The 24,416-nt window shown below is 34.9% G+C and overlaps 1 protein-coding gene across 1 annotated transcript; it reads right to left on the reverse strand.

The window, feature by feature from the left end:
- Positions 1 to 923: 923 nt before the first annotated feature.
- On the reverse strand, positions 924 to 14,447 carry adgrl4 (adhesion G protein-coupled receptor L4). The gene is made up of 16 exons (XM_053513858.1): positions 14,238 to 14,447; positions 14,009 to 14,140; positions 12,746 to 12,895; positions 11,423 to 11,572; positions 11,271 to 11,341; positions 8,932 to 9,099; positions 7,097 to 7,280; positions 6,309 to 6,425; positions 5,987 to 6,186; positions 5,514 to 5,693; positions 4,703 to 4,906; positions 3,581 to 3,801; positions 3,393 to 3,459; positions 3,104 to 3,195; positions 2,839 to 3,007; positions 924 to 2,746 (listed from the first exon to the last, which is right to left on the reverse strand). The coding sequence occupies exons 1-16, from the start codon at positions 14,281 to 14,283 to the stop codon at positions 2,684 to 2,686; spliced, it is 2,214 nt and encodes a 737-aa protein (XP_053369833.1). The 5' UTR covers positions 14,284 to 14,447; the 3' UTR covers positions 924 to 2,683.
- Between the last annotated feature and the right edge of the window lie 9,969 nt (positions 14,448 to 24,416).

Raw genomic sequence — 24,416 nt, forward strand, 5'->3', positions numbered from 1 at the left:
TTATTATATAGTTTATTCATTTTACAGATGCCCTTAAAATTTTCACACTTAAAAGAAAGTATATAATATAAACTGGGGGAGATGAGGGTTAAAAAAATGTATCAAAAGCCCAACAGTGACATTTAAACTTAACCTTTCAGTCATACGCACAGATCTTTAGCTTTTTATTTAACCATGACAGCTGTCTCCCAGTCATCTAAATAAAACTAAATAATAATAATAATAATAATAATAATAATAATAATAATAATAATAATAATAATAATAATAATAATAATATCTGTAATAATACAATTGGCATCATCAACATTTGAGAAAATAAAAGGTGTAACATATCTAATTGTTCAGGAATGCTATATTATCTTTAGTGTTACAGTGTACTTGCCTAAATCAGATCACACTTTGATGTATAAATTATCTCATAATTCTGTGTATTTCAGCACTTTGGTAAAATGCTCCAGTTCTTCTCAGAGAGAACTGAGTCTTTAGTATTTAGTCTTATGTTTAATTTTGTTTATTCAAAATTCAAAATATTAGTTGTGCTTTGTCTTTTAATGATGACCATTTTTTGAAACTTACTATTTTATTTTAACTTTATTGATTTGCTGTTTTAAAAGACTAGATTTGTATATCACATCAAAGACACTACTTGTTTTTAAAGTGACTTGATTTTACTTATATCTATGTATTTAACAGTCCTATTCTCTACTAAGTACATATTTATTAACATACTAATTAATCATGCTTTAAGGATTCCAAAACCAACTGGTTAATAAAGTCCACAAAAAAGGAAAAACAAATGTAAAAATAAAAAATAAAATAAAAAAAAATATATAGGTTTATTCTATTCTGTATTATTTTATACATTTAGTTTAGTCTTTGGTGTTTATAGTGAATAAACTGTAATGAAACAATAACAAATGGGGCCTTAAAAACTGTTGGCATTGTCAATACATTCAAACAATCATTCTCATATTTTTGACTAAATATATTTTTTATTATTGCTACAGTCAAGTTTTGACACCAAATGAAAGGTCAGTGGCAAAATGAAAATATATCCAAAAGTTACTTATTAACAAAGATATTAACAAGGATTTATACAGTACACTTAGAATACAACTCTTGTACAAACAGAAACACAATTTTGAGTTCGGCAACTTTAAATACTGTGTAAACAAAACTCTGTGGTAAATAAATGATCAGAAGAACTAATATGTGTATATAATAGGTTTTGTACAGTTAAGTGCAGTACATTTATTGTTACCTAAAAGCAAAAGTAAATTTTGGGCTTTATTCAAATATATGTTTGAAATATGCAGTCAATAACAAATGTGTAGCAGCCTTGGAAAACCCTTCATATAGTGAAATTTTATAATACAAGTGCACCTGAAATTATTAGAATATTGAGAAACTTTTTCCATAATTAAATTCAAAAAGAAAAACTACTTCTATATTCATTACATGTAAATTAAACTAATTTGTTTTAATTTGAAGGTTTACAGCTTACAGCTCATGAAGATCAAAAATCCAATATCTCAAAATATTAGAATATTTACAACACAAATATTTACAACATAGAAATGTCTAATGAAAAGTATGTTTATTTCTGCACACAATACTCGAGCTTCTTTACCATGAACGGCATTGTATGGTAATGAGGTGATCAGCCTGTGGCACTGCTGAGGCGTTATTGAACTCCAGGTTAGTTTAATAGCAGCCTTCCGCTTATCTGTATTGTTGGGATGGGTGTTTCACATCTTCTTTGACTTTGTTGGTGACTTTGGACTTGATAAACCACAGTGGGTCAACACCAGAAGATGGCATGGAACCCCAAACCATCACCAGCTGTAGAAACTTCACACTGGATTTCAAGCAACATGAATTATGTGCCTCTTCACTTTTTCTCCAGACTCTGGGACTCAAATTTCCAATTAAAATATATAATCTAAGAATCGGTCTAATTTTATGCTTATGCCAGGTAAGCTTCTGTCTTTGTTCAGGAGTGGCTTGATACTAGAAATAAAAAAGTTGTGGCGGATTTCTTGAAAAAAGCAGTGCATTGCGGCTCTTGATGTACTGACTCCAGCCTCACTCCATTCCTGGTGAAGCCTAAACTCAATTTCCTTCTGGTCAACTTAACATGAATTTGCTCCAATACAGCAATCTGTGAACAACCAGCTCTTTCAGCAAAGACCTTCTGTGGCTTACATTCCTTGTGGAGGGTGTGGATGATAAACCGCAAACTGGATAACTGTCAAGTCAGCAGTCAGCCTCATGATTGTGCTTGAATGTACTGAACTTGGCTGAGAGATACATAGCATTTATACTGTAAGAATGGTAATTTACTAAAATTCAAAATTAAATATTTTTAGATACTGAAGTATAAGCCATATTGAATCATCAGGCAAAAAGCTCTTTTTATGTCATAACTGAGTCACACTGTCATCTGTTGGGGTTTTCCCAGGCTCCCACACAAATTAATATATTAACTACTATTTACTAATATATAATGCTACTTTTACTTTTAATTTTGGTGTAATAAAGGGCCTGAATTGTTGCATTTGCTACATAGAAATATAAAAAATAGATTTTTAGTCTCAAGGTTCACCTCAAATAATTATAAGTTATAAAATATTTTTTTAGTAAGCTTCCATGATGGTGACAGTCCAAAGATGTGGTTTCCTTATCTCAGGAACTCAAAACAACATGGAACATTCTTGAACATTCTGTAATACTCTTCTTGAACCTATTAAAAGGAGAAGTGGACGTTTTAGAGATAATATTTAAATTATTTTAAACAATTAGAAAGTAAACAGAACTGAATGATATAATCTTTACCTTTCTAGACAAAACACAAAGGAAGATAAAAATGAACATCCCCTGGAAGGCATTAGCGAATGTGAAGAGATAGGCCGTGAGAGTGGTCTCATTGAGGATGTGCACCACACCCAATGTCCATGTAGCTCCAAGTACAAATAAAAGAGCCAGAGCTCCTCTTGCACAAGACCTGGGTTCAAGCGAATAAATATTATGGACAGATTTATTATTTCTCATTTGTAATATTTATCTTACAATATCTCACAAATTATGACATATTCTTTACCTGATATTTTCGTAGTGACTGATCTCAGGTTTCTTGACAGCCGTGTGGCGATATACTTTATACATGATGACAGCAAACGCCAGCAAATTCACCTAGATATGATATTAAAAAAATAGACTAACTTCAATTTGTGTTTAGGGATCTGATCTTATGGCCACGCATTAAAACAATCATATATTTTTTTGTGCTATCTCCTATCCTTCTCATAAGTGATCTCACAGATGCCTATGTTTTTTCTTAGTTACCTATTTTTAAAAGAATAAAAATCAAGGTGATGGAAAAAACTCACTAAAATAATTAGACACGCAGGTCCAATGAAACTCCAGATAAAATTTCTTTCTGTGCTTAGCCAGCATCTATTGGAAAGCAAAAGCAAAGAAAACTTAAGACATTTTGTGCATTTTTATAGTATTTTTATGAATATTGTGACAGTTAACATTATAATCCCCAGTGTCCTGTTCAGGGCAGTATACTTACGCAGAATTTGTACCATAGTATTTGTAGCCAAGAGTTACAGATATTAAGACGACAACTGCAGGACTGCCATAGCCGAATATGTAAAAATTGCGATGTAGGAAGCCTTTGTTGTAGATGACTCCAACAACAATGAGGTACAGGTGTATGCCCTCGATGCACATCCATGCGAAAGCAGCCAGAAAGAAATAATGCAGCAACCCAGCAACAACTGAACAAAACAACTAAAACAAAAAAGAAAATTATTTTCTATACAATTAAGGTGTAATATTTTTTTAAAGTCATCAAATACACTTCTCCCATTAAGGGGTTATCCACACATTCAACTTCGTTCAGGTTTTACTTGCAATTCGAGACCCTTTTTTTGATTGTTGTTTTCCAGAAACTCTAATTCCAAGCTAAACCTTAAACATAGGATTGTTATATGTTAACCTCCTGAGGTCCAGGCTCTGCTGGTGTGTAAATTGCATTTTCTCCTCAATGTTCCTTTTAGCATCTAATAACAATGAATTTAATTAGTGTCATCAAACAGAAAGAATTTTAAGAAAACATTTAGATATAACGGTCCTTATATGAGGAATGCACAAGGGGCATAAGGCTCAGGAGAATAAATACAAATGAAAATCCATATTACAAATACAAATTAAAGACATATTGATACTTTTTTCATATTTAAAAATTATGTCTAAAAACAACTGTTTTAACTGTTATAAACACTGTTATTGCCATTAATTACCGCATTTTGTACAAAGATCAGCCTCCTTTAACATCTTGTATGGCATATACTGTAACATTACACTAAAAAATCCTGTGATTGAAATAGACACTTTAATGGCAAATGTCTATTTTTGTTTGTACCACAATGTATCACAAATCATTAAAGCTTGTTTAAAAATCTATATGGATATAATTACTGGGACATTTCATTGTCTAGATTTACATACAATATACGGAATTGTTTTAAAACTCTAAGACAGGCACCAGGGCACAAAGTAAAATATGAAAAAATCAAAATAAATGAAGTGAATACTGGACTATATATTTAAAGTGAATCCTCCACATTATTTGCTCATACTCAATGATATAAACTTACAGACATGTATGTACAGTATCCTGGAAGCTCACCTTGTGTGCATACATATTGATGCCAATCAGAAAGATGAACTCGGCCATGAAAAGGCTGCAACACAGGTTCTTGTGGATGGTTGTCCTGGTGCTCTGAATCTCACTGAAGAACCAGAAGGTAAAGATGCACATGAACAAGCAGATTATGGAGATCACCATTCCCAGCTGAGTGATGCGAGTCAGAACATTGTAGTGTGCAGCAAGCTAAGGAGAAACAGCAGGTATTTAAAAAAAAAAAAAGAAGATTATGTAGTATCTGGTTGTCAGTCTCATATGGAATGAGATTTGTGCCAAAAAGGATCAAACAAAAATAAAATTATCAAACAAAATTTTTATTGAAAGTATAGATGAAATGTTTTTCAGTTTATTGTTAAACCATGGAAATTTATTGTATATAATATTAAACCTATACTGATACACACTTTCTCTCTTAAGCTCTATGCATCGATTATAGCCTACCTGCTGAGATTCATTACTTAAATCTACAGAATGTTGCTCTACGTGTAGATCATAAACCCTTAAATAGAAAAACTAACTATTAGAAATATAAATGTTATAATTATTTTTATTCATAAAAACTCATACTTGCCAGGCAAATTTCTCCACTACATTATCTAGACAATAAACTTTAGTTTGACAAAATTATGTAAAAAAAAATAATAATACAATCTGTTGATACATGTGCTCTAATAAAAGAGTAAAATCTGAATCTGACAGTACATGAATACATTCTGTTTTCCCAGACATTTTAATCAGACATTTTAATATTAAACAGAGCTTAACTTTATTTGTTGACTTTTGATTAACTCACATTGGCACGACCAGAGGACATGAGGATAGCAAAGTGTGTCAGATGATTACAGGAGCAGGTAGTATGGGTCTTGTTGACACGAGAGCGCTTACAACCCTCGATGGACCAGTGACCTTTCATGTTGCTCAGTGAATAATCCCAGAAAGCACATTTGCTCTCGTCTATTTCAGGGTCTATAGGCTTATTCAGAAGATAAATATGATTAAGGGGAAAAGCAATATAATACTGTAAGTACTGGGTATCATATAAAAAAATTGAGTGAGTCTGTAGTCTGTGTATTACAAGTCACGTATTTCCTAGAGCATCATACTTAATATTAGTTTACTAACTGATGCCATGTTCTATATATACTGTAGATGTACAAAATACAGTCATATAATACATAATACGGTATTTACAGTAATACAGTATTTGTCCACTTTTTTTTTTTTTAGGCATATTATAGTTTGCCAGCATACAGTATAGACTAGTACCTCATAGTGTTTGAGTGTGAAGGTCACATGATCCAATGGGAAAACATCCGGTGGACTTATGGCAGCAGCTATTACAGGAGAATTCACTGTGATCTCTCCTGCTTCTGCGTATCGACTGTAGTCAATCACACCGGGGTCTGAATTGGGCTTCATCAGAGACCCAATGCTGTCATAGTGCAGGAATATAACGGAAACGCTTCCTAATTCACAAAGATATCACATCACACATTAACATCTGTTGTCACATAATCAGAATCGTAATCAAAAATTAAAATAAAATTGTAACAGCCTTAATTAAAACGTTGAGATTTTGAAATCTTACTGTTAGTATTTTCCTCTTTCGTATGTTTGAGACTAAGTGAAATAGAATCGCCACCCAGTGATGCTGAAATGCTGGGGTCCTGTTTTTTCTGGGGGTGAACTTTGTAGAATTTCAGTTCTGTAAACCAAGAAACGCATGATGATCAAACAGTTCTTTGGCAATTCGATTTGCTATTAATATTTCTTTAAAAGCTAATAGCTCCAAAGTAAAAATGTAGTCTTTTTTTAACTATTATTTAACCTAGTCTCCATTCAATGTGGCAGCATGAAGTCTATTTATCCTAATGTTAGTTAGCTTGCTGATGCCCATGACTTTCACATTATATAATAGTTATAATTAGCCCTAAACTCAACTATGTGTTTACGCAGTACATGATAATAATCCAGCTTGTTTGTGCTATGATTTTCTTAAATTACTGTATGTAACTTCATTATTGTTACATTAACTAGATTGTTGGCAAATCTCGCTAGCTTAGCTAGTAAAGCCAAATAGCCGTAAAACATTTTATTGTTATCAACAATGGATAGCTAAAGCCACTGACTACATTATTACACGTACTGTATGTGTTTAAGTAGCTAGCTAATATTGCTAATTTTTGGATTAAGTAGCAAGTAGTTTTTTTTAATTGCATAGAAGAATAAAAAAGATTAAACTGTGATAATTAGATTTTCTAAGGCTATTTCTCAGAAATTACACTTGTGCTGTAAGAATGTACTTAAACTTTTGTGAATTTCAACCGTGTGAATGTTTAACAAAATAAAACAAAATCACTGTGCCGCTTGCCGTACCCATGTCAGCCTGTTTAATTTCCACTTCAGCTGAATGTTTGTAGGCTTGAGAAAGTGCCACTGCTCCCTGCTCTGCTGTGTGTAATAACTTAGTCATGTAATGGTCCTTGGTATCTTCACTCATTCTATTCCATGCCACCTTTTCCTCCTTTTCCACCAAGTTATTCACACTTTGAACCAAACTCTACAAGAAAAAAGACATTAAATGTAAAATTTTGTAAATTAAAGCTTGACAGACTGTTAATATTTACTTTACATACAGTCATGTTCAAAAGTTAGTACCACATCTTTTTAATTCTGTTTTTTTTTTTTTGAAAAAACATCATAAAAATCATCTGATCATAGCAGGTATTATTACGAGGCAAATACAACCTTAGAGAACAACTTTTTTTTTATCATGCCATTATTAATTTAACAAAAATAAAGCTAGAAAGAAAAAAAATGGGCAATACTAAGTAGCCCCTTATTGTTTCCACAGGATGGAGCATTTAGTGTCTATGTTATCACAAAGCCAAGAGGAAAAGACAAGCAATGGTCTTGAAGAAGCAATTGTTGCTGCATATCAATCTGGAAAGTGTTATAAAACCATTTCCAAACAATTTGGAATTCAACGTTCTGCAGAAAGATTATTCACAAGTTAAAAGCGTTCAGAAAGTTGCCAATCTTCCCAGGACTGGATGACCCAGCACATTTACATTCTTAGAGAATAATAAAAAATAAAAAAAAGTCTCCGGGGCTCACTAAGCATGTTAAATGTTAATTTCCATGACAGCACAATTAGAAGATGACTGAAATAGTATGTTTCGTTTAAAGGGATTGCAGGAGAAACCTTCTCTGTCTAAAAAGGACACAGAACTTTGGAAGTATGCCTGAGGTTTGCAAAATGGCATTTAAACAAACCACAACTTTTGGAACAATGTCCTATGGACAAATGAAGCCAAAGTGGAGTTGGTTGGCCTTAAAACCCAGGCTGTGTTTGCCAAAAAACATGAAGCATTTCAGCAGAAACATCTCATACCCAATGTCAAGCACAGCAGTGGTGGGGTGATGAATTGGGCTTGTTTTGCAACCACAGGACCTGAGCATTTTGCAGTCATTGAGTCAAAGATGAACTTCTTAGAGTATCAGAGTATTTTAGAAGCAATTGCCATCTGTCCGACAGCTAAAGTTTGGTTGAAATTGGCTCATGCAACAGGACAATGACCCGAAGCATGCCAGTAAATCCATATCAGAATGATGGAACAATAAAAGAATCAAGGTTTAGGAATGGCAAGTAATCAGAGTCAATACAACTGAAATACTGTGGTGGGAACTTAAGAGACCTATGCATAAGCAGATGCCCAAAAACCTCAAAGAACTAAATGAATGTTGTAAAAAAGAACGGGCCAAAATTCCTCCACAATGACATGGGAGACTGAGAAAAAGCATGCAGGAAGTGATTACTTGTAAGTTATTGCTGCTAAATGTGGATGTACCATCTACCAAATCATTGGGGTAATTAATATTGCCTGCATGTTTTTTATTTTTTGCTTCATTTTTGTAAAATCACTAATGGCACACTAAAAAACAATATACATTAAATAGTTTTTTGTCTGAGGTTGTTCGGTATTTGCCTAATGTTGAGACCCGCGATGATCAGATGATTTTTATGATTTTTTTTACACAGAAAAAATAAATAAAGAGGGGGTACTAACTATTGAATATGACATTACATACATACATATTGCGTAATATTCAAGCTGAGATATTTTTGTTAGTAATGATTCAATAGAGTATTAAATATTTATTTAAAGTACATTTTGAACACCGTTTAGGTAAAAAAGTGTAGAAGTTACCCTGATCGTGGCACTTATGGCACTGTCTTTCTGAGACTTGTTTGCGAAACGTAATGCAGAGGCTTCCATGGCTTCAATGTATGAGATTATTTCGACTGGAGCAAGGTCACCTGATGTTTGCTTTTTTATCTCCTCCATTTGCTGCTGTGGATCTGGCAAGTTAATGATCTACAAAGATGAGAGATTAAGAGGCTTTAAACACCATTCGGCAGTTTGATTAACCATCAGCGACTGCATTTGCTCTAAATTATAGCAATTGCAGATTTTTGCTTCACTGACTGCCTCTGATGTCTAATCACACTTAAAGTAATGTGCAATAAGAGGAAGCGCGAATGTTGGATTTCAGTAATACGTTGTGGAGGGACTCCCCTAAATTGTGAACCACATAGCTTTTTTTTCTTTTTTCTACTAAAGGCCCTAACAGACCATACAGTATATTACATGTAAACTGTATAGAAGCTTATATATATATATATATATATATATATATATATATATATATATATATATATATATATATATATATATATATTGCTTTTAGTGTGTGAATGAGTGTGTGTGTGTGTGCGTGTGTGTGCCCTGCCATCCATTGGCACCCTGTCCAGGGTCTACCCTGTCTCAACTTTCCTGAGATAGGCTCCAGGACTCCCGCAACCTTGTATACAGGATAAAGCGGTATAGATGTTGAGTAAGTGATATATCTTCTATAGAAGTATAAGTATAAATACTTGTACACATTTCCTTCCCCTCCTTTCCCATACATCATTCATTGTCTTTCTTCTTGAAGAAATGAAAAAAACTGTGATAAATGGAAACCTCTAATATTAAGATGCGCTGTCAATTTTTTATTATGCTCTAGCTCAATAAAATATTTAAGCAAAAATAAATAGAATTACACAACCTCTGTAGGATGTAGATTGGAGTAATCATATGGATATGATAAGATATCTTCACATCAGCATATAACAATCTCCCCTACCCCCAATTGGTTCTTTCCTATGAGGACAAATATAGGCTGTTATGAAGAACTTATAAAGAACGATTGATTATTCTGAGTGCCGGCGAAATGGTGGGAAGAAAAGCGAAGGAACAAAACAAATTAGATTAGACTTAGTTAATGTAACCGAGATTTAACTGTGCAACTTTGCTGGTATCATCTCAGTTGTGCCACCAGAGAGCACCATTCTCCCTCATACGTAGATATTGGAACATCCGGAGGGCCAGCACCGACTTCACTTTCGGACGGCTGTTTATAAATAAATTCTCATCCTACTTCATTCCTTCCTGGAAAACAAGCCCTATTTCTCAGAAAGCTAGTGATCATAATGAAACGTACTGTTTCATGAACAACTATTTCCTAAACACAACCTGACCAACAAGGTCAAGGATTAAAATGTGTTTTTTTAAAAAACTGTTAGAAAGGTGGTGTAAGTATCTGATCATCTATATGCATGTATTAATAGAGATACTGGAATCATCATCCTTCTTATCCTTCGGAACTAAACCTATTCTTGCTCTGAATCTTGGAGAAATACCGTTTGTATAGTGTGATATGTCTATTAGTAGAAATAACGATAGTGAGATAGTGTTAATTATTTTGATTAAAAGTGTGACCACACCATGACACATGATACACAACTGTTCTAAGAGATCATATTCGTCTTGTTTAAAAAAAATAAGACAAATCTTTTTCTATCAAAAAAATTTTTTAAACCCAGAACTGCATTTCTGTGACATTCTTTGATTACCATGTCATAAATTTTTCATATCGTTTCATATACAGTTTTCATACTGCATTTTATAATATTTATTTAAACAAAGAAAAATTATTTACACTGTTTTAATTTATATACTCTGTGTATAATATATTAAAATGATGCATTTGGGTATATATTTAAAGTTGGATTTAGATTTTTTTTTACACTATTGTATATTTATGATTTATATTTCAGTATAAGTGTATTAAAATCTGTGATGCGTATATGTGTGTGTGTGTGTGTGTGTGTGTGTGTGTGTGTGTGTTTTAGTGTGTGAATTTTTTTCATTCTGTTGTGTGTGTATATATATATATATATATATATGTATACACACACACACACAATTATTATATATATTTCAGTATAAGTAATGTTTGTGAAGACTCTTTTGTCTTAATATTTGACTTCATGCTGCATATTTTAAACACTTCATTGATGTATTGTGTTTTTTTTAATTATTTATTTATTTATTTATTTATTTATTTTTCGCTGTTTATTTCTATTGTAAAACACTTTGGATCAACTACGGTTGTAGCTGTGCTCTATAAATAAATTTGACTTGACTTGACTTGACAAACTTACATTTTTAATTGTGGTTTTAACAGTCTTTGTTCTACAATCTGTGTCCTGGTGGCAGTCCTTATTTGGATCCTCTAAAAAATCAAAACACAATTTTAAGTTTTGGAACAGCATATATGAAATGCATAAAACGTTGCCATAATAGCTGAAGTCACCTTTGCACTTAATCGTCCTGTCTGGATGAAAGCGAATCCTTCCTGATGATGTTGTGTAATCTCTCTGGCATGTGCAGTAGTAAGAGCCATTTGTGTTGTGACATTTGGAGAATGGCCCACAAATCTGGTTACTCTCACACTCATTACGATCTACAAGACACAGGAGCGATGTTTGGTTACACACAAACAGTCAGCTTCATGGACCTTATTCAGAGTTGAGTTATGTGTGCATTGTGAAGAGTGAATGCTGAAATATTATATTACAACATTGTTATTCAGACCTCAGGCATATCCAGATAGGTATGCAGTACTCAGACAGTTGCATAGGAATTGCACATGCCAGGGTGGAGTAGGAGTAAAAAGCATGTGTCTCAGTTGTGCACAATTCTGACCTTGAACCTAAGCCCATTTTTTTTTGATGATACTGACATGAGCGAGGAGGAGTGCTAAATCCAACACCACGCTCTGACCATTAAATCCAATCAGAATATTTCATGCTGAAATGAACATTTATACTTACATTAAAAAACTAGGCCAATATTAAATACATAAAATATACGTTTTTTCTACATAGAGGTTAAAAAACCTACTGGATCAAGTGCTATTTTATAACTGCTGAAAACTGAGCCGTATTGTTAAATGAAAATAAATGTTTAGTGATGAATTACAACTTAAATTATTCATTCATTAATACAGTGGAAATATAATAATCTTTATTTCTTGCTTTTATGCCACATATTGCATTTGACAACAACAACAACAACAAAAATCTACCCCATTTTCTATCTCAGTGTTTAAATGCACATGTGTTTTTAAAGGCTATGGTGAAGACGCTTTTAAAAAACCTTGCCTCAGATGCTCCTATTATAAATAATTAAATAAACAAACCTGAAAATAGACAAGGCAATTTGAATAATCTAAAAGAAATGTTCAAAATATTAATTTAACTGCTTGCAAATCCTAGCTCTTAAAAAAGAGGCACTTTTCATTGCTTTGTAAAATTAAGCCACCAACTCTTACAGATTAACACAGCCTAATATAAATAATATACAGAACTTCTATTGTACTGTAAGCAGGTACATTACAGTACAAACCAACAGTTTTTTCAATTTTTATTTCTTCAATTTTTCACCAGGTTAAAAAAAAAAACTAACCTGTTTTTACAATTTCATATTTCTACTTCAAAATACATTATGATCCTTAGACCTAACAAAAATGTGTTTGTATTTTTTTTTTTTGCCTATATAGAAAAATGCTAATGATTTTTATATGTAGTCATGCATCTGAAATGTAAATGTAGACAAATCATAAATAATGTCTCACCTTTACAGTATGTTCCATCATTTGGTTGAAATTGTTCTTTTCCCGTTGAGTTATATCCTCTATGGCAGGTACAGTAATAGCTTCCTATTACGTTTGTGCAGTTGGCATTATCACCACAGATGTTAGTGGCATTTACACACTCATCATAATCTACATAGAGTATACAAAAGTATAAGATAAATAAATAAATAAATAAATAAATAAATGTGGATCATTGGCTATCAGTAAATAATTATCAAGCAGCCACATAACATAATTACTATTATATTAATATAATATACATCACACTTTTTTTCTTTTTCTAAAGTTTGTAAACATTTTTTTGAAAGTCTCTGTGTGGGTATATACACACAGACACACACACGTTTTATATATATAGCCATGTGTAATTTCCTAGTAATGTGCTATAATAGATAAACGAGTGACTGAACTGAATAAAATTCTAAATAGAATAGACATGGGGGTGAAAACGTTTGTAATCAGATGGTCATCAAAGGTGGTGGTCCTGTCCTACAATCAACATTAAGTCTGGAAATATAATGTTCTCCCTCTTACTTTTAGGAGGAAGCCCCCATTAAATCTGGTTTCATTTATGATTTCATTTATAATTAAGATAGCCTTGCTCTCTATTGCCCACTGCGTTTGAGCCAGAAGGATATTATTAGCTGTCAAAGATATTAGTGACTTTGGAACTGTTTGTTATAACATGCTCCTTTTGGGTGCATGACCACATAGTTTTCCTTACCATGTAAAAAAAACCCTTTCATTTAGTCTGCTCCTTAGTAATTACATTGAATTATATTATATAATAACTTTGAATAAATGTTTTAACAAACAGTTTCACCCATTACTGAAACAAAACAAATTTATGTAAATATACCATAAAAATAACAAAAGCAAAGACAAGAAAAGTAGAAATGTTACATATGGTAATCGTGACAGTAACAAGCCTCAAAATTCATTTATTATTCACAGCAAGATCATTTGTCATAGCAAATTCAGAAACTCAGCTTCCAAAAAACAAAAAGATTTTCATTCTGCTACCAGCGTAAACCAGCTTAGACCAGCATTTTCCCTAAATGTAAATGTCCATTATTTTCTAAATGTATTTTTATATCATTTATTTAAAGTATATTTTCCATATCAGTTTAATGATGGGTAAAATTTTCCACAACTTAAAATACATATAGATTTTCATTTATGTCAAGGACAGGGTGAAATGCAATGCAGTCACGCATAAAAAAAAAAAAAAAAATCACTCACCTGTACAAAAAGATCCGTTTCCAATAAAACCTTGATTACACCAACAGGCATTGTTCCTACAGCTTGCGTTGAGGGCACATTGACTGCAATTTTTTGAACATTCGCATGGACCCAGCTTACTTGAAAGCCAGACTTTTTGAGCAGAGGAAAAACAAACAGAATGGATTATCAAATGTTTCTTGAGATACATGCCATTCATTTAGAAAAATTACATATATAGGCCTCCTACCTGCTAAAAGTAAGAGTTTCATCTGTGATTTGACGAAGAACTCCATTTGCGCCTTGAGACTTGTTCACATTTTACCAACAGCACTGTGTGCCTGTGTGACATGCATCATTTCCTTTCATCAGTTTCCTGTTTCTCCAAACCGGACCCTTCCTGTCCTCTTCCTCAGTCAGCTCCCGCAGACACAGTAACGAGACGATACAGTGCTGGTTGGGAGGGAGTTGGGTTTAGCCAGATTTATTGGATAGTTGAAGAATAATCATGGACATTTAAGTTTAAAATCAGACAACAAATATACTTAGACCTAGGTTGAGGAGTCTGGGACAACTATAGGAAAACTAGAATAAAGCAATTAAGGATCACAGCTTTCCTGCAAACAATATGCAAGTAATCAAAAACAGAAGGATGTACAGTATACACAAACCCTCCTCCTGAGACAAAAATACAAAGACATTGGTCAGGGTGGAGCTGGTGCAACAGGAGGACAGGAAGTATAAGACAAAACCGAAATTAAAGCAGAATGCAAACCCTGTGCAAAAACTCATTCACTCACTCATCATCTATATCGCTTTATACTGTATTCAGGGTCGTAGGGACCACATATACACACACTACGGGTAATTTGCAAATGCCAATTAGCCTAATCTGCAGGTCTTTGGACTATGGGATGAAACCCACCAAGCACACGGAGAACATGCAAACTCCATGCACACAGAGACGGGAATCGAACCTGGCCGGGAATCGAATCCGGATCCTGGTGACGGTCCATACCGTTGTGTAATACTCCTTTGTATAATATGCACTACTGTAATTGAGGTCTAATTAAATAGTCTAAAATAAAGTCTAGTGCAGAACCAGGAGCAGGAACTAAACATGAGCTAGAGCAGGAAGAAAATAAGGGCATGGTGCAGAGTGTAGCACATGACCAGCAGCTGAAATTGACAACGAGGATGGCAGAGTGCCTGGATGCACACTGGGGAATGTTTAGGGGATATGCATGAGGATGGCAGAGTGCCTGAGTGCCGGACTCTGGGCAATGCTTAGGGGGGGGGATATGATGCACGACAAGTAGGGTTGAATGCCTGAAATGGGCGCTGAGGAAAAATCTGGTCTCGAAATGCATACAGAAAGATTTCCACAGGAGATGGAGCAGGCAAATTGTCTAAAGCTGATGAACGAATACAGGCCACAAGTGAAGAACAAAGGGGGCGGGGGCGGGGGCGATGCTATGATTGGGATAGGGGAAGAAAGTGGAACTACCATTGGGAACTTCGACAGGCTACAACTGCAACAAGAGAATGATGAAAGGATAGAGGAGGTACAGGTGAAGGAAAAGGCACTACAACTGAGACCTTTGCAGGACATGAGGCTATGACTTGGACAGATTAAGGAAATGAGGCTAGGACCAGGCCAGGTGAAGGAAGACAGGCTATAACTTTTACTGGTAAAGAAAAGAGGGATATAATTTTAATTAAGTGAAGGAGAATAGGCTAAGACATGGACAGAATATACAGTAGGATAGAATAAGTATGAGTGGAGGAAAAGGCGCTACAGCTAGGACAGTTGCAGGAAGTTGCAGGCTATGACTGGGAAAGTTCAAGGAACAAGTGGAGATTGTAACTAAGGCCAGAGAACAAAGGCGAAGAAACAGAGGTCATGACTAGAAGCAGTGAAAGAATAGAGGCTGTTGTAGCTAAGGCTGTACAAAAACAGGAAGTAGAAAACTTGCAATAGGTATCAGATAGCAAAAACCTGAAGCAAACCAGAGAGATGACAAAATATTAAAAGAAAGCCAATGAACTTTTAGTTTTTTCAAGATTACATTAAGATGCTACAAAATGCATGTACCTTTTACGGAGACATTGACTTAGTCCACAGGTTCCCAACCCTGGTCCTGGCACCCATGTCGTACATTTCACTGTCAGAGGCATGCTGTTATCAAGAAAATGATCCACGCTTCTGACCAATCCTACATGGTAATCCAACAGTGCTGTGCTGTAATCAGGTTTAATGTACTACCATTAACATCTTTAATAATGTGAGATTGCACACTGGAATCTTGATGAAGACACAGCCATTCTGGGCCAGACATCCATACCAAGAGATTTGGTGGAAATGATAGCATTCTTCTCTTTACTGTTAGTCAGAGTGACACAATTTATACATGGGGATACAGTATGTTGGTTGATATGTACAGAAGAGAGCAGTTCTTACTGTTCTACATGTACTTTCATCTGTTTTTTGAGGGTGCAAGAGCATCTTTTCGAACTACTGTCAGAAAGAAATGTGCTTGCTGTGGCCTTGGACTGTTAGATCTAAAAAGATTCTGTAGGATTTCTTTAAAAAAAGATACCTCTACCAATGTTTTCGCCATACTACTAATAGTACAGTTACACCTAACGTTCATAATAATAATGCATCTAGAAAAAATTGAGTTTCACATCTTTGTGATGACCTAGAAATAATAAACTCACCCAAGCTGTTTTGATCTGGCTTGCCTTGTTCATCCAAAATGCTGTGGATTTATTTATTGCAATTAGCTCTTAAAATGGTTACTCCCAATCTACTTAGTCTTGATTTTGATTGTTTGTGAAAATGGGCCAGGCTGTTGCCTGGCAAAACATTTGAATTACTGGATGTTTCAATCAGCACAGTGTAAATGTTAGAGAAATAAATGATAGGGCTGTTTTTCTAAATGTTTGCACATATAAAAGGCAGGGAGCAGTAAAAGGCCAGCCACTCATGAGAAGCTTGATACAGGGACCATAATGCTATTATGTCCAATGCTAATGCAAAAACGAGAAAAAAAGCCATGTCAAAAGTAGAATTTATAGTTACACAATTGTCAACTCAAAATGTCATATCAAATTTATTTTTAAAAAATGTTAAACCATGTAATATCCAAACCTTCAGCTGCCCAATGTTGTTGAACCTATGTCTGTATGAGAATTCTTATTCCGAGCTGACAGAAGTAGAACCTGATGTGGTCTTTTTCTGTCATCACAAGGTTTGATGTGTTGTGAAATTTTGACATGCTTTTATGCTCACCATGGGTGTAAACAGGTGTTATTTGAGTTATTGTAGTCTTCCTGTCCGCTCCAACCAGTCTTGCTATTCTCCTTCGATCTTCACATTAACAAAGTGTTTATATCTGTAACTGCTGCTCGCTGGAGTTTTTTTTTTTTTTGTGGTGTATAATTTGGTGCAAATATTAGAAACTCTTTTGCATAGAAATACAATAGGAATACTTAAACACGCTCAACTGGCACCAACATCACGTTTCCCCCATTCTGGTGTTTGATGTGAAGGATAGCTCCTGTCCTGTATATGTATAATTCTACTGTATGTACCGCTGTCACATGATTGGCAGACTGGAAAGCATCACATCACCACATTATGTGTTCTTAGACCAATGCTTCTAACTGACTAACATGATTTTTTTTTTTTAACAGCATGTGATTTTGTACCCGACAGCAAAATTTTTCAGAGAAACTAATAAGGTGATGTTCTTATTTCGGAGACGGTGATAAGATGGAGATCTTAAAGTTCAAACAAAGGCAATATAAAGACATTATAGATGTAACACACTGTGTAAAGGTGCATCCCATAAGACACATTCAGTTTAGTTATATATATACTGCAAATCTCAACACTGGAAAATGATTTTATTATTTTAAATCCAGAGGGGAGTTTGACAGTTTGCTATAGTTGGGGAATAATTTATTTTTATAAATATATGAGATGAAAACAGAGGAAAATTGACTCATGGGGGAGAAATATATTGAAAGTGTAATAGAGCTTTTGTGTTGGGTAAATGCCTAGTAGACAAATAAATATGACATACAGTGCTGTAAGGCTTCTTAACCCACAGCGTATTCCTACGTGGTTTCTGGGAGCAAAATGAAAGCCTGGGAGGGGCAAGCTTCCTCAGGCCTTAGAACAATAAGACAGGAACACTTGATCGCCAGACTTCCTGAAAGTGTATCACACTGCGTGCCCGCAGTAATTACACCCTCTTCCTCTAAGAGTCAGGGCTCAGCAGTCTCAGGAGCGATGTGAGCAACATCAGGATATATTAAACTCTTAAAATGCTATTTTTTTTACATTGAATCAAAAGTGAATATCATTCCAGTGAGGAAAAATTGACTTGGAAAGGCCATGCTGTTTGGAGATTTCTGGCCCTCACATGGTGTTGCAAATAAAGGAATAACAACTTTTTTCACTGTGCCATTATTTATTGAAAGGAAAAAAAAAAACGGCCAAAAAAATAAAACAGGTGAGCAATACCCCTCTTACTGCTTCCACAAGATTTAGGAGGATAAGTTGCAGCCAAGTGCTGCTAATCATCATCCCTTGATTAACTGGTCATCATCAGGTGTGCAGACCTCTATAAAAGCAGAAGCTCTGGCTTTTTGCTGGTCTGGGGCATTCAGGGATGCGTGAACACAATGCCAAGATGGAAAGACACAAGCAATGGCCACAGAGAAGCAATTGTTGCACATCAATCTGGAAAGGGTTACAAAAGCATTTCCAAACAGTTTGAAGTTCAGTCTTCTACAGTGAGAAAGTGGAAAGCATCCCAGAAAATTGCCAATCTCTCCAGGAGTGGACATCACAGCACATTCACTCAAAAGGTCAGACCATACAATGCTCAGGGAAATACAAAAAAAAAACATCTCAGAACCTACAGGTCTCACTGAGCGTGGTAAAAGTCCAGAACAGCACAATAGAAGAAGACGGAACAAGTATGGCTTGCTTGGAGGAGTGTTTCCAAGAGAAAGTCTTAGGTTTAAACAGAACATGAAAAAATGTCTGAGGTTTGCAAAACTGGATCTAAACAAAACACAAGGCTTTTAGAACAATGTCCAATGGACAGATGAGGCTGAAATGGAGCTGTTTGGCCTTAATGCCTCCAGTATCATGTATTGGGAAACCAAACAGCATTTCTGTGGAAACACCCCATGAAACTGTCAAGCACAGCAGTGGTGGGGTGATGATTTGGGCCTGTTTTTGCAGTCACAGGACCTGAGCACCTTGCAGTCAATAAGACGACAATGAACTATGAACTCTGTATAAACCAGTATTCTAGAGGCAAATGTTTGGCCAAGCTTGGTCAAAATTGGATCATGCAACAAGACAATGATCTGAAGCACACTTGTAAATTGATATTAGAATAGCTTAAAAATGTAAAGTATCAAGAATTTTTTAATGGCTTTTTCAAAATCCAGACCTCAACCCAATTAAAATACTGTGTTGGGACTTTATAATAGAGCTGTGCATAAGCGAATGCTCAAAAAACCTCAATGAACTGAAGCAATGTTGTAAGGAAGACTAGGCCAAAATTTCTCCACCATAATGTAAGAGACTTGCAGGAAATTATTACTTTAAGTTATTGCTGATAAAGCGGGATCTACTGGCTATTGAATCATGTTGTACTTACTATTGCCCACATGCTTTTTTCTTATTGCCTTGGCACCATAAAACTGGCTCTCATTAAGAGCATCCCAGGTAAGCAAATCCAAACCGGATCTCTGCTGCAAAGGAGAAGTTCAGTTAGAGTTCCCAGCCTCAAAATCCAAGGTTAAGACTAAGGAATTAGAGGATGTGTCCAAACCTTTAATTTACATACATACATACATACATACATACATACATACAGTACATACAGTACATAAATACATACATACATACATACATACCATACATACATACATACAGTACATACAGTACATAAATACATACATACATACATACATACATACATACATACCATACATACATACATACATACATACATACATACATACATACATACCATACATACATACATACATACAGTACATAAATACATACATACATACATACATACCATACATACATACATACATACATACAAACTATACATACATACTATACATACATACATACATACAGTACATACAGTACATACAGTACATACATACATACATACATACATACATACATACCATACATACATACATACAGTACATACAGTACATAAATACATACATACATACATACATACATACATACATACATACATACATACATACCATACAGTACATAAATACATACATACATACATACATACATACCATACATACATACATACATACATACATACATACAAACTATACATACATACTATACATACATACATACATACCATACATACATACATACATACATACATACTATACATACATACATACATACATACATACATACATACATACAAAAATTTTCATATGCACACAATATATACACCGATCAGCTATAACATTAAAATGCAAAATATAGCAAGATTAATATTGTGTAGACACCCCTTGTGTCATCAGGGCAGATCTAGCCATAACTTCACAAGATCTTTGGGAGGGTGTCCCTTTGGGTGCTGTGGGGTTCGAGGTCCCTTTGGGTGCTGTGGGGTTCCAGGTCAGGGCTCTATGAAAAAGACTTGTTTATTGGGCACATTCTGGGGAATCTGAAGGCCCGATAAATATATCACTACTGGTTATAGTGTATTGTATTCCCATATTTTCTATAGAATTCAATAGCTGATCATAGAAAAATGTATATTTGTTACAAAAGACACAAGTTGTTTTTCTCAACAAATACAAACAATTTTAGAACATACTCTTTGCACATTAATGAGACCTAAAGAGGCACTTGGTGATTTGGTCTTTGATTTGTAATATTTCTCACTCCTGACTGCTACAGTAACACTCACTGTTTAATTCTCTGTATTTCTTTGTGTTCTTTTCTCTGCTCTTGCCACACCTGTCAGTTTGTTGAAATAGTCTTTGAGCACTTGTCATTTCTTTTAACACCTCTATGTTTGAGTTTTTTTTTTTTTTTGCTCAGATAGAAGTGTCTGCCATATGTATAAACGTATGGGACATGGAATGTGAGAAGTGTTTTAAAACTGGATACTGATAACCAGCAAGCAGTTTGTTGCCTATACAGTGTAACGTATATATATTACAGACTACAAAAACGTACTTTTTATTTGTAAAACTGCACCACCAAAGGTCATTAAAAATGCGACAGAGTTCTGCATCTGTATTTCTAGTTCATCATACACAACAAAAAATTATTAAGATGGAAGCTATGTTGTTAAATTATCTAATTAATATGGTAATTATAATTAGGACTGTGCAATATGTTTGCAAGATACTACACTTTAGATGTTTACAATCTTTGCATACTTTTAAAATAAAGACTCAAATATTTGTCGCATGTAACTTCGAGCATTGTGAAAGTTTTTTTTTTCATATATACCAGTTAGGAAGCTGGGTCAGAGTGCAGGGTCAGCCAGGATACAGCGCCCCCTTGAGCAGAGTGATAAGGTTAAGGGTCTTGTTCAAAGGCTCAACAGTGGCAGCTTTGGCATTGTGGGGCCTTGAACCCCCGCCCTTCCCATCAGCCACCCAGAGTTTTAACCCTTTGAGCCACCACTGGCACTACTAACATTGTAATAGTTCAGCTTTTACATTTCATCCTATTGAAGTTTACAGCAAAATATTTTTATCCCCCAAGTGCAAAAAAATGTCCGCCCTGTGTAGATACCAGGAGGTTTTAGACGCATGTTTCAACTCAGGAATAGAAAACAAAAAGTCCTGCTAGCGGGTATGAGAAGTTTGATAACATTAATCAAATATTAGTCAGGACATAGAGATAATAGTGCTCTACATCAGAGCAGGCATCACGTGAAGAATCTGATAAACCTGCCAATTTTCTCATTACCAATTAGCAACAACATAATTAGCTATTTTAATTGAGGGCAAGACTTGTACTGTATAATATGGCTGCCATGTTGAGTCTTACACACTTCTTTAATTAGGTTTCTATCAGTGGCCTGTCTGAACTCCAATCAGGGAATCATATTCAAATGAAAACAATATTAGGACAGATGGTATAACATTTGTGTGCACATGATGCTGATTGAAGTGGTATTGGATATGTTCTGAGTAGCCCATTAGTCTCTGTCACTACTACTCATTGCCTTTTTTTTACGTCCATGCTTAGAGCTCGAAATATCTGATATTGGTATGTTAAAGCTATTGGATTTCAGACACTTGGCTTTTAAAAGAAAAAAAAAAAACATTCATGCCTGTAACCAAGTCTTTGTTTCTGCTGGCAAAATAGGAACATATCATTTATAAATAACAAGAGAAAGAAAAAACCTTTCTGGTTCTAATTGTAAAATTAATGAGATATTTTAATGAAAATAAATTGTATGTCATTTACAAAAATGTTCCTGTGCTTCACTGTGCACACTCATTTCAAAGGAAATGAGAAAACTTGATTTGATTGAATAATCACACCTTTTGGTAACTTGAATTTCACTTTAACTAAAGCCACTAGGTTGCATATTACCACCTGCACAAAAAACAAGAAAATGCGTAAACCGTCATCTTTTGCCATTTTTTTCACTTGCACCATGAGCAGCCTAACTTTACTGTTTTTCCTACCTATTAGATAGACAGATTTTGCAGAATGGACATGCTTCCTAAGCAAGGCCCTTATCTTGGCTAAAAACAAAACAGCATGGCATCTTTTGACCTTTACCGTAATTTGTTTCTGTGCTCCTAAAGGTGAACCCATTAGTCCTCAATATCAGATCCACCAACATGCACAATTCCTAATCTTTGAATTTCGAGATGTTTCTGTAATTCCATTTCCTGCTGCCCTTTTATAGGTCAGGGCAACAGTTTGCAGATGCCAGTGCTGAAAATTAGATCAATTTGTGCAATTGAAAACAATTTCTTCTACTTTTTTGCCCTGCCTAACTAAAACATTTGCCTTGATGTGTCTTCCTTCATAAAATGCCTCATTTGTTTTAGTCAGCTGTAATGAATGTGTACAGTGGAACTCAATTAAATTCCTTTGATGAAAAAACAATTCAAATGTAGAACGGGGCTAAATGGTGTCAGAATTTCAGTTATGTCACCGTTAAATTGATTATGTTTAGTTTGCAGGTATATATAAATAAATTTATTGTTTAATTGTTTAATAGATGAATTATCAACTTGTCAAAATTGAAAAATCAGCACGTGGTTATGTTGGTGACTATTTAAATATGTAATTTAGTATCAATATTATATTGTTGAGTTTTAATGAAAGAAATATGGGAAATTTAAAAAAGTTGATTGTGTCTTTGTCATGTTGCTCAGACATCTCCCGAACATTTTTTGCAGTGTAACCGAGTGCATTATCCTGCTGAAGCAGGCCACTGCAACTACGGGATAATGTTGCATTGAAGGCGTGTACTTGGACTGCAATAATGTTTTAGTAGGTGGTACATGTCCACAAGGACCATCCACATGAATGTCAGGTTTCTGAGCAGGTTTCTTAATTTTTCTTAAGGTTTCTTAATTCCCTAGCATGGTGCATCCTGATTCTATCTCTTCCCCAGGTAATCAAAGCACATTCACCCAACTATTTGATGCTATGATTTTAAAAAAAACGTTCGTCCATAGCTCTATCCAATTCTGAGTCTCATGTTGCCTGTCTGCAGCTATACAACCCCATACAGATCAAGTTGGATGATGCTGTGACCCGGTTGTCTAGCCATCACAGTTCAGTGGTGTTTTGTTGAGTGGAATGCATTACCATAGATTAATTATATATTAGGCTGCACTGTGGTGTAGAGGTTATCACTTTGGCCTTGCACTTCCTTTGGCTTGTGTGCATGGAGTTTGCATGTTCTTGCTGTGCTTGGTGGGTTTCCTCCAGGTACTCCTGTTTCCTTCCACAGTCCAAAGACATCCAGATTAGGTTGATTGGCGTTCCCAAAATTGGCTGGTGTGTGTGTGTGTCTGTGGGCACTGTGATGGATTGGTACACTGTCCAGGGTGTACCCTGCCTCTTGCCCAAAGTATCCTAGGATAAGCTCCAGGCCCCTGTGACACTGTACAGAGTCAGCTGTATAAAAGAGAAATGAATGAATGATTATATGTTAAGGCTGGTGCCTGTATAGGGCTACTCCCCTAATAGCAAAAAAGTTAAGAGAATCTTTTGAAAGCCTTTTGCATCCAGTAGAGGCTGCTCAAGCCCTACATAATATTAGGATTCAGCACTGATTCTAATCCCCTAGGAGAGCATCACCCCCACAAGGGATTCACAGGTAATAAGTCCCCAGTGCATATTACTGTTTTGACT

This window comes from Clarias gariepinus, chromosome 15 (assembly GCF_024256425.1).
Source record: "Clarias gariepinus isolate MV-2021 ecotype Netherlands chromosome 15, CGAR_prim_01v2, whole genome shotgun sequence".
In the NCBI taxonomy this organism is placed as follows: domain Eukaryota; kingdom Metazoa; phylum Chordata; class Actinopteri; order Siluriformes; family Clariidae; genus Clarias; species Clarias gariepinus.

Coding starts and splice junctions, on each gene's coding strand:
- adgrl4 (XM_053513858.1), bottom strand. CDS start 14,283: ATGGAGTTCTTCGTCAAATCACAGATGAAACTCTTACTTTTAGCAG. Junction 6,426..7,096: donor AATTAAACAGGCTGACATGG/GTACGGCAAGCG, acceptor CTTGGTTTACAG/AACTGAAATTCTACAAAGTT. Junction 3,008..3,103: donor AGTCACTACGAAAATATCAG/GTAAAGAATATG, acceptor GCTTGAACCCAG/GTCTTGTGCAAGAGGAGCTC.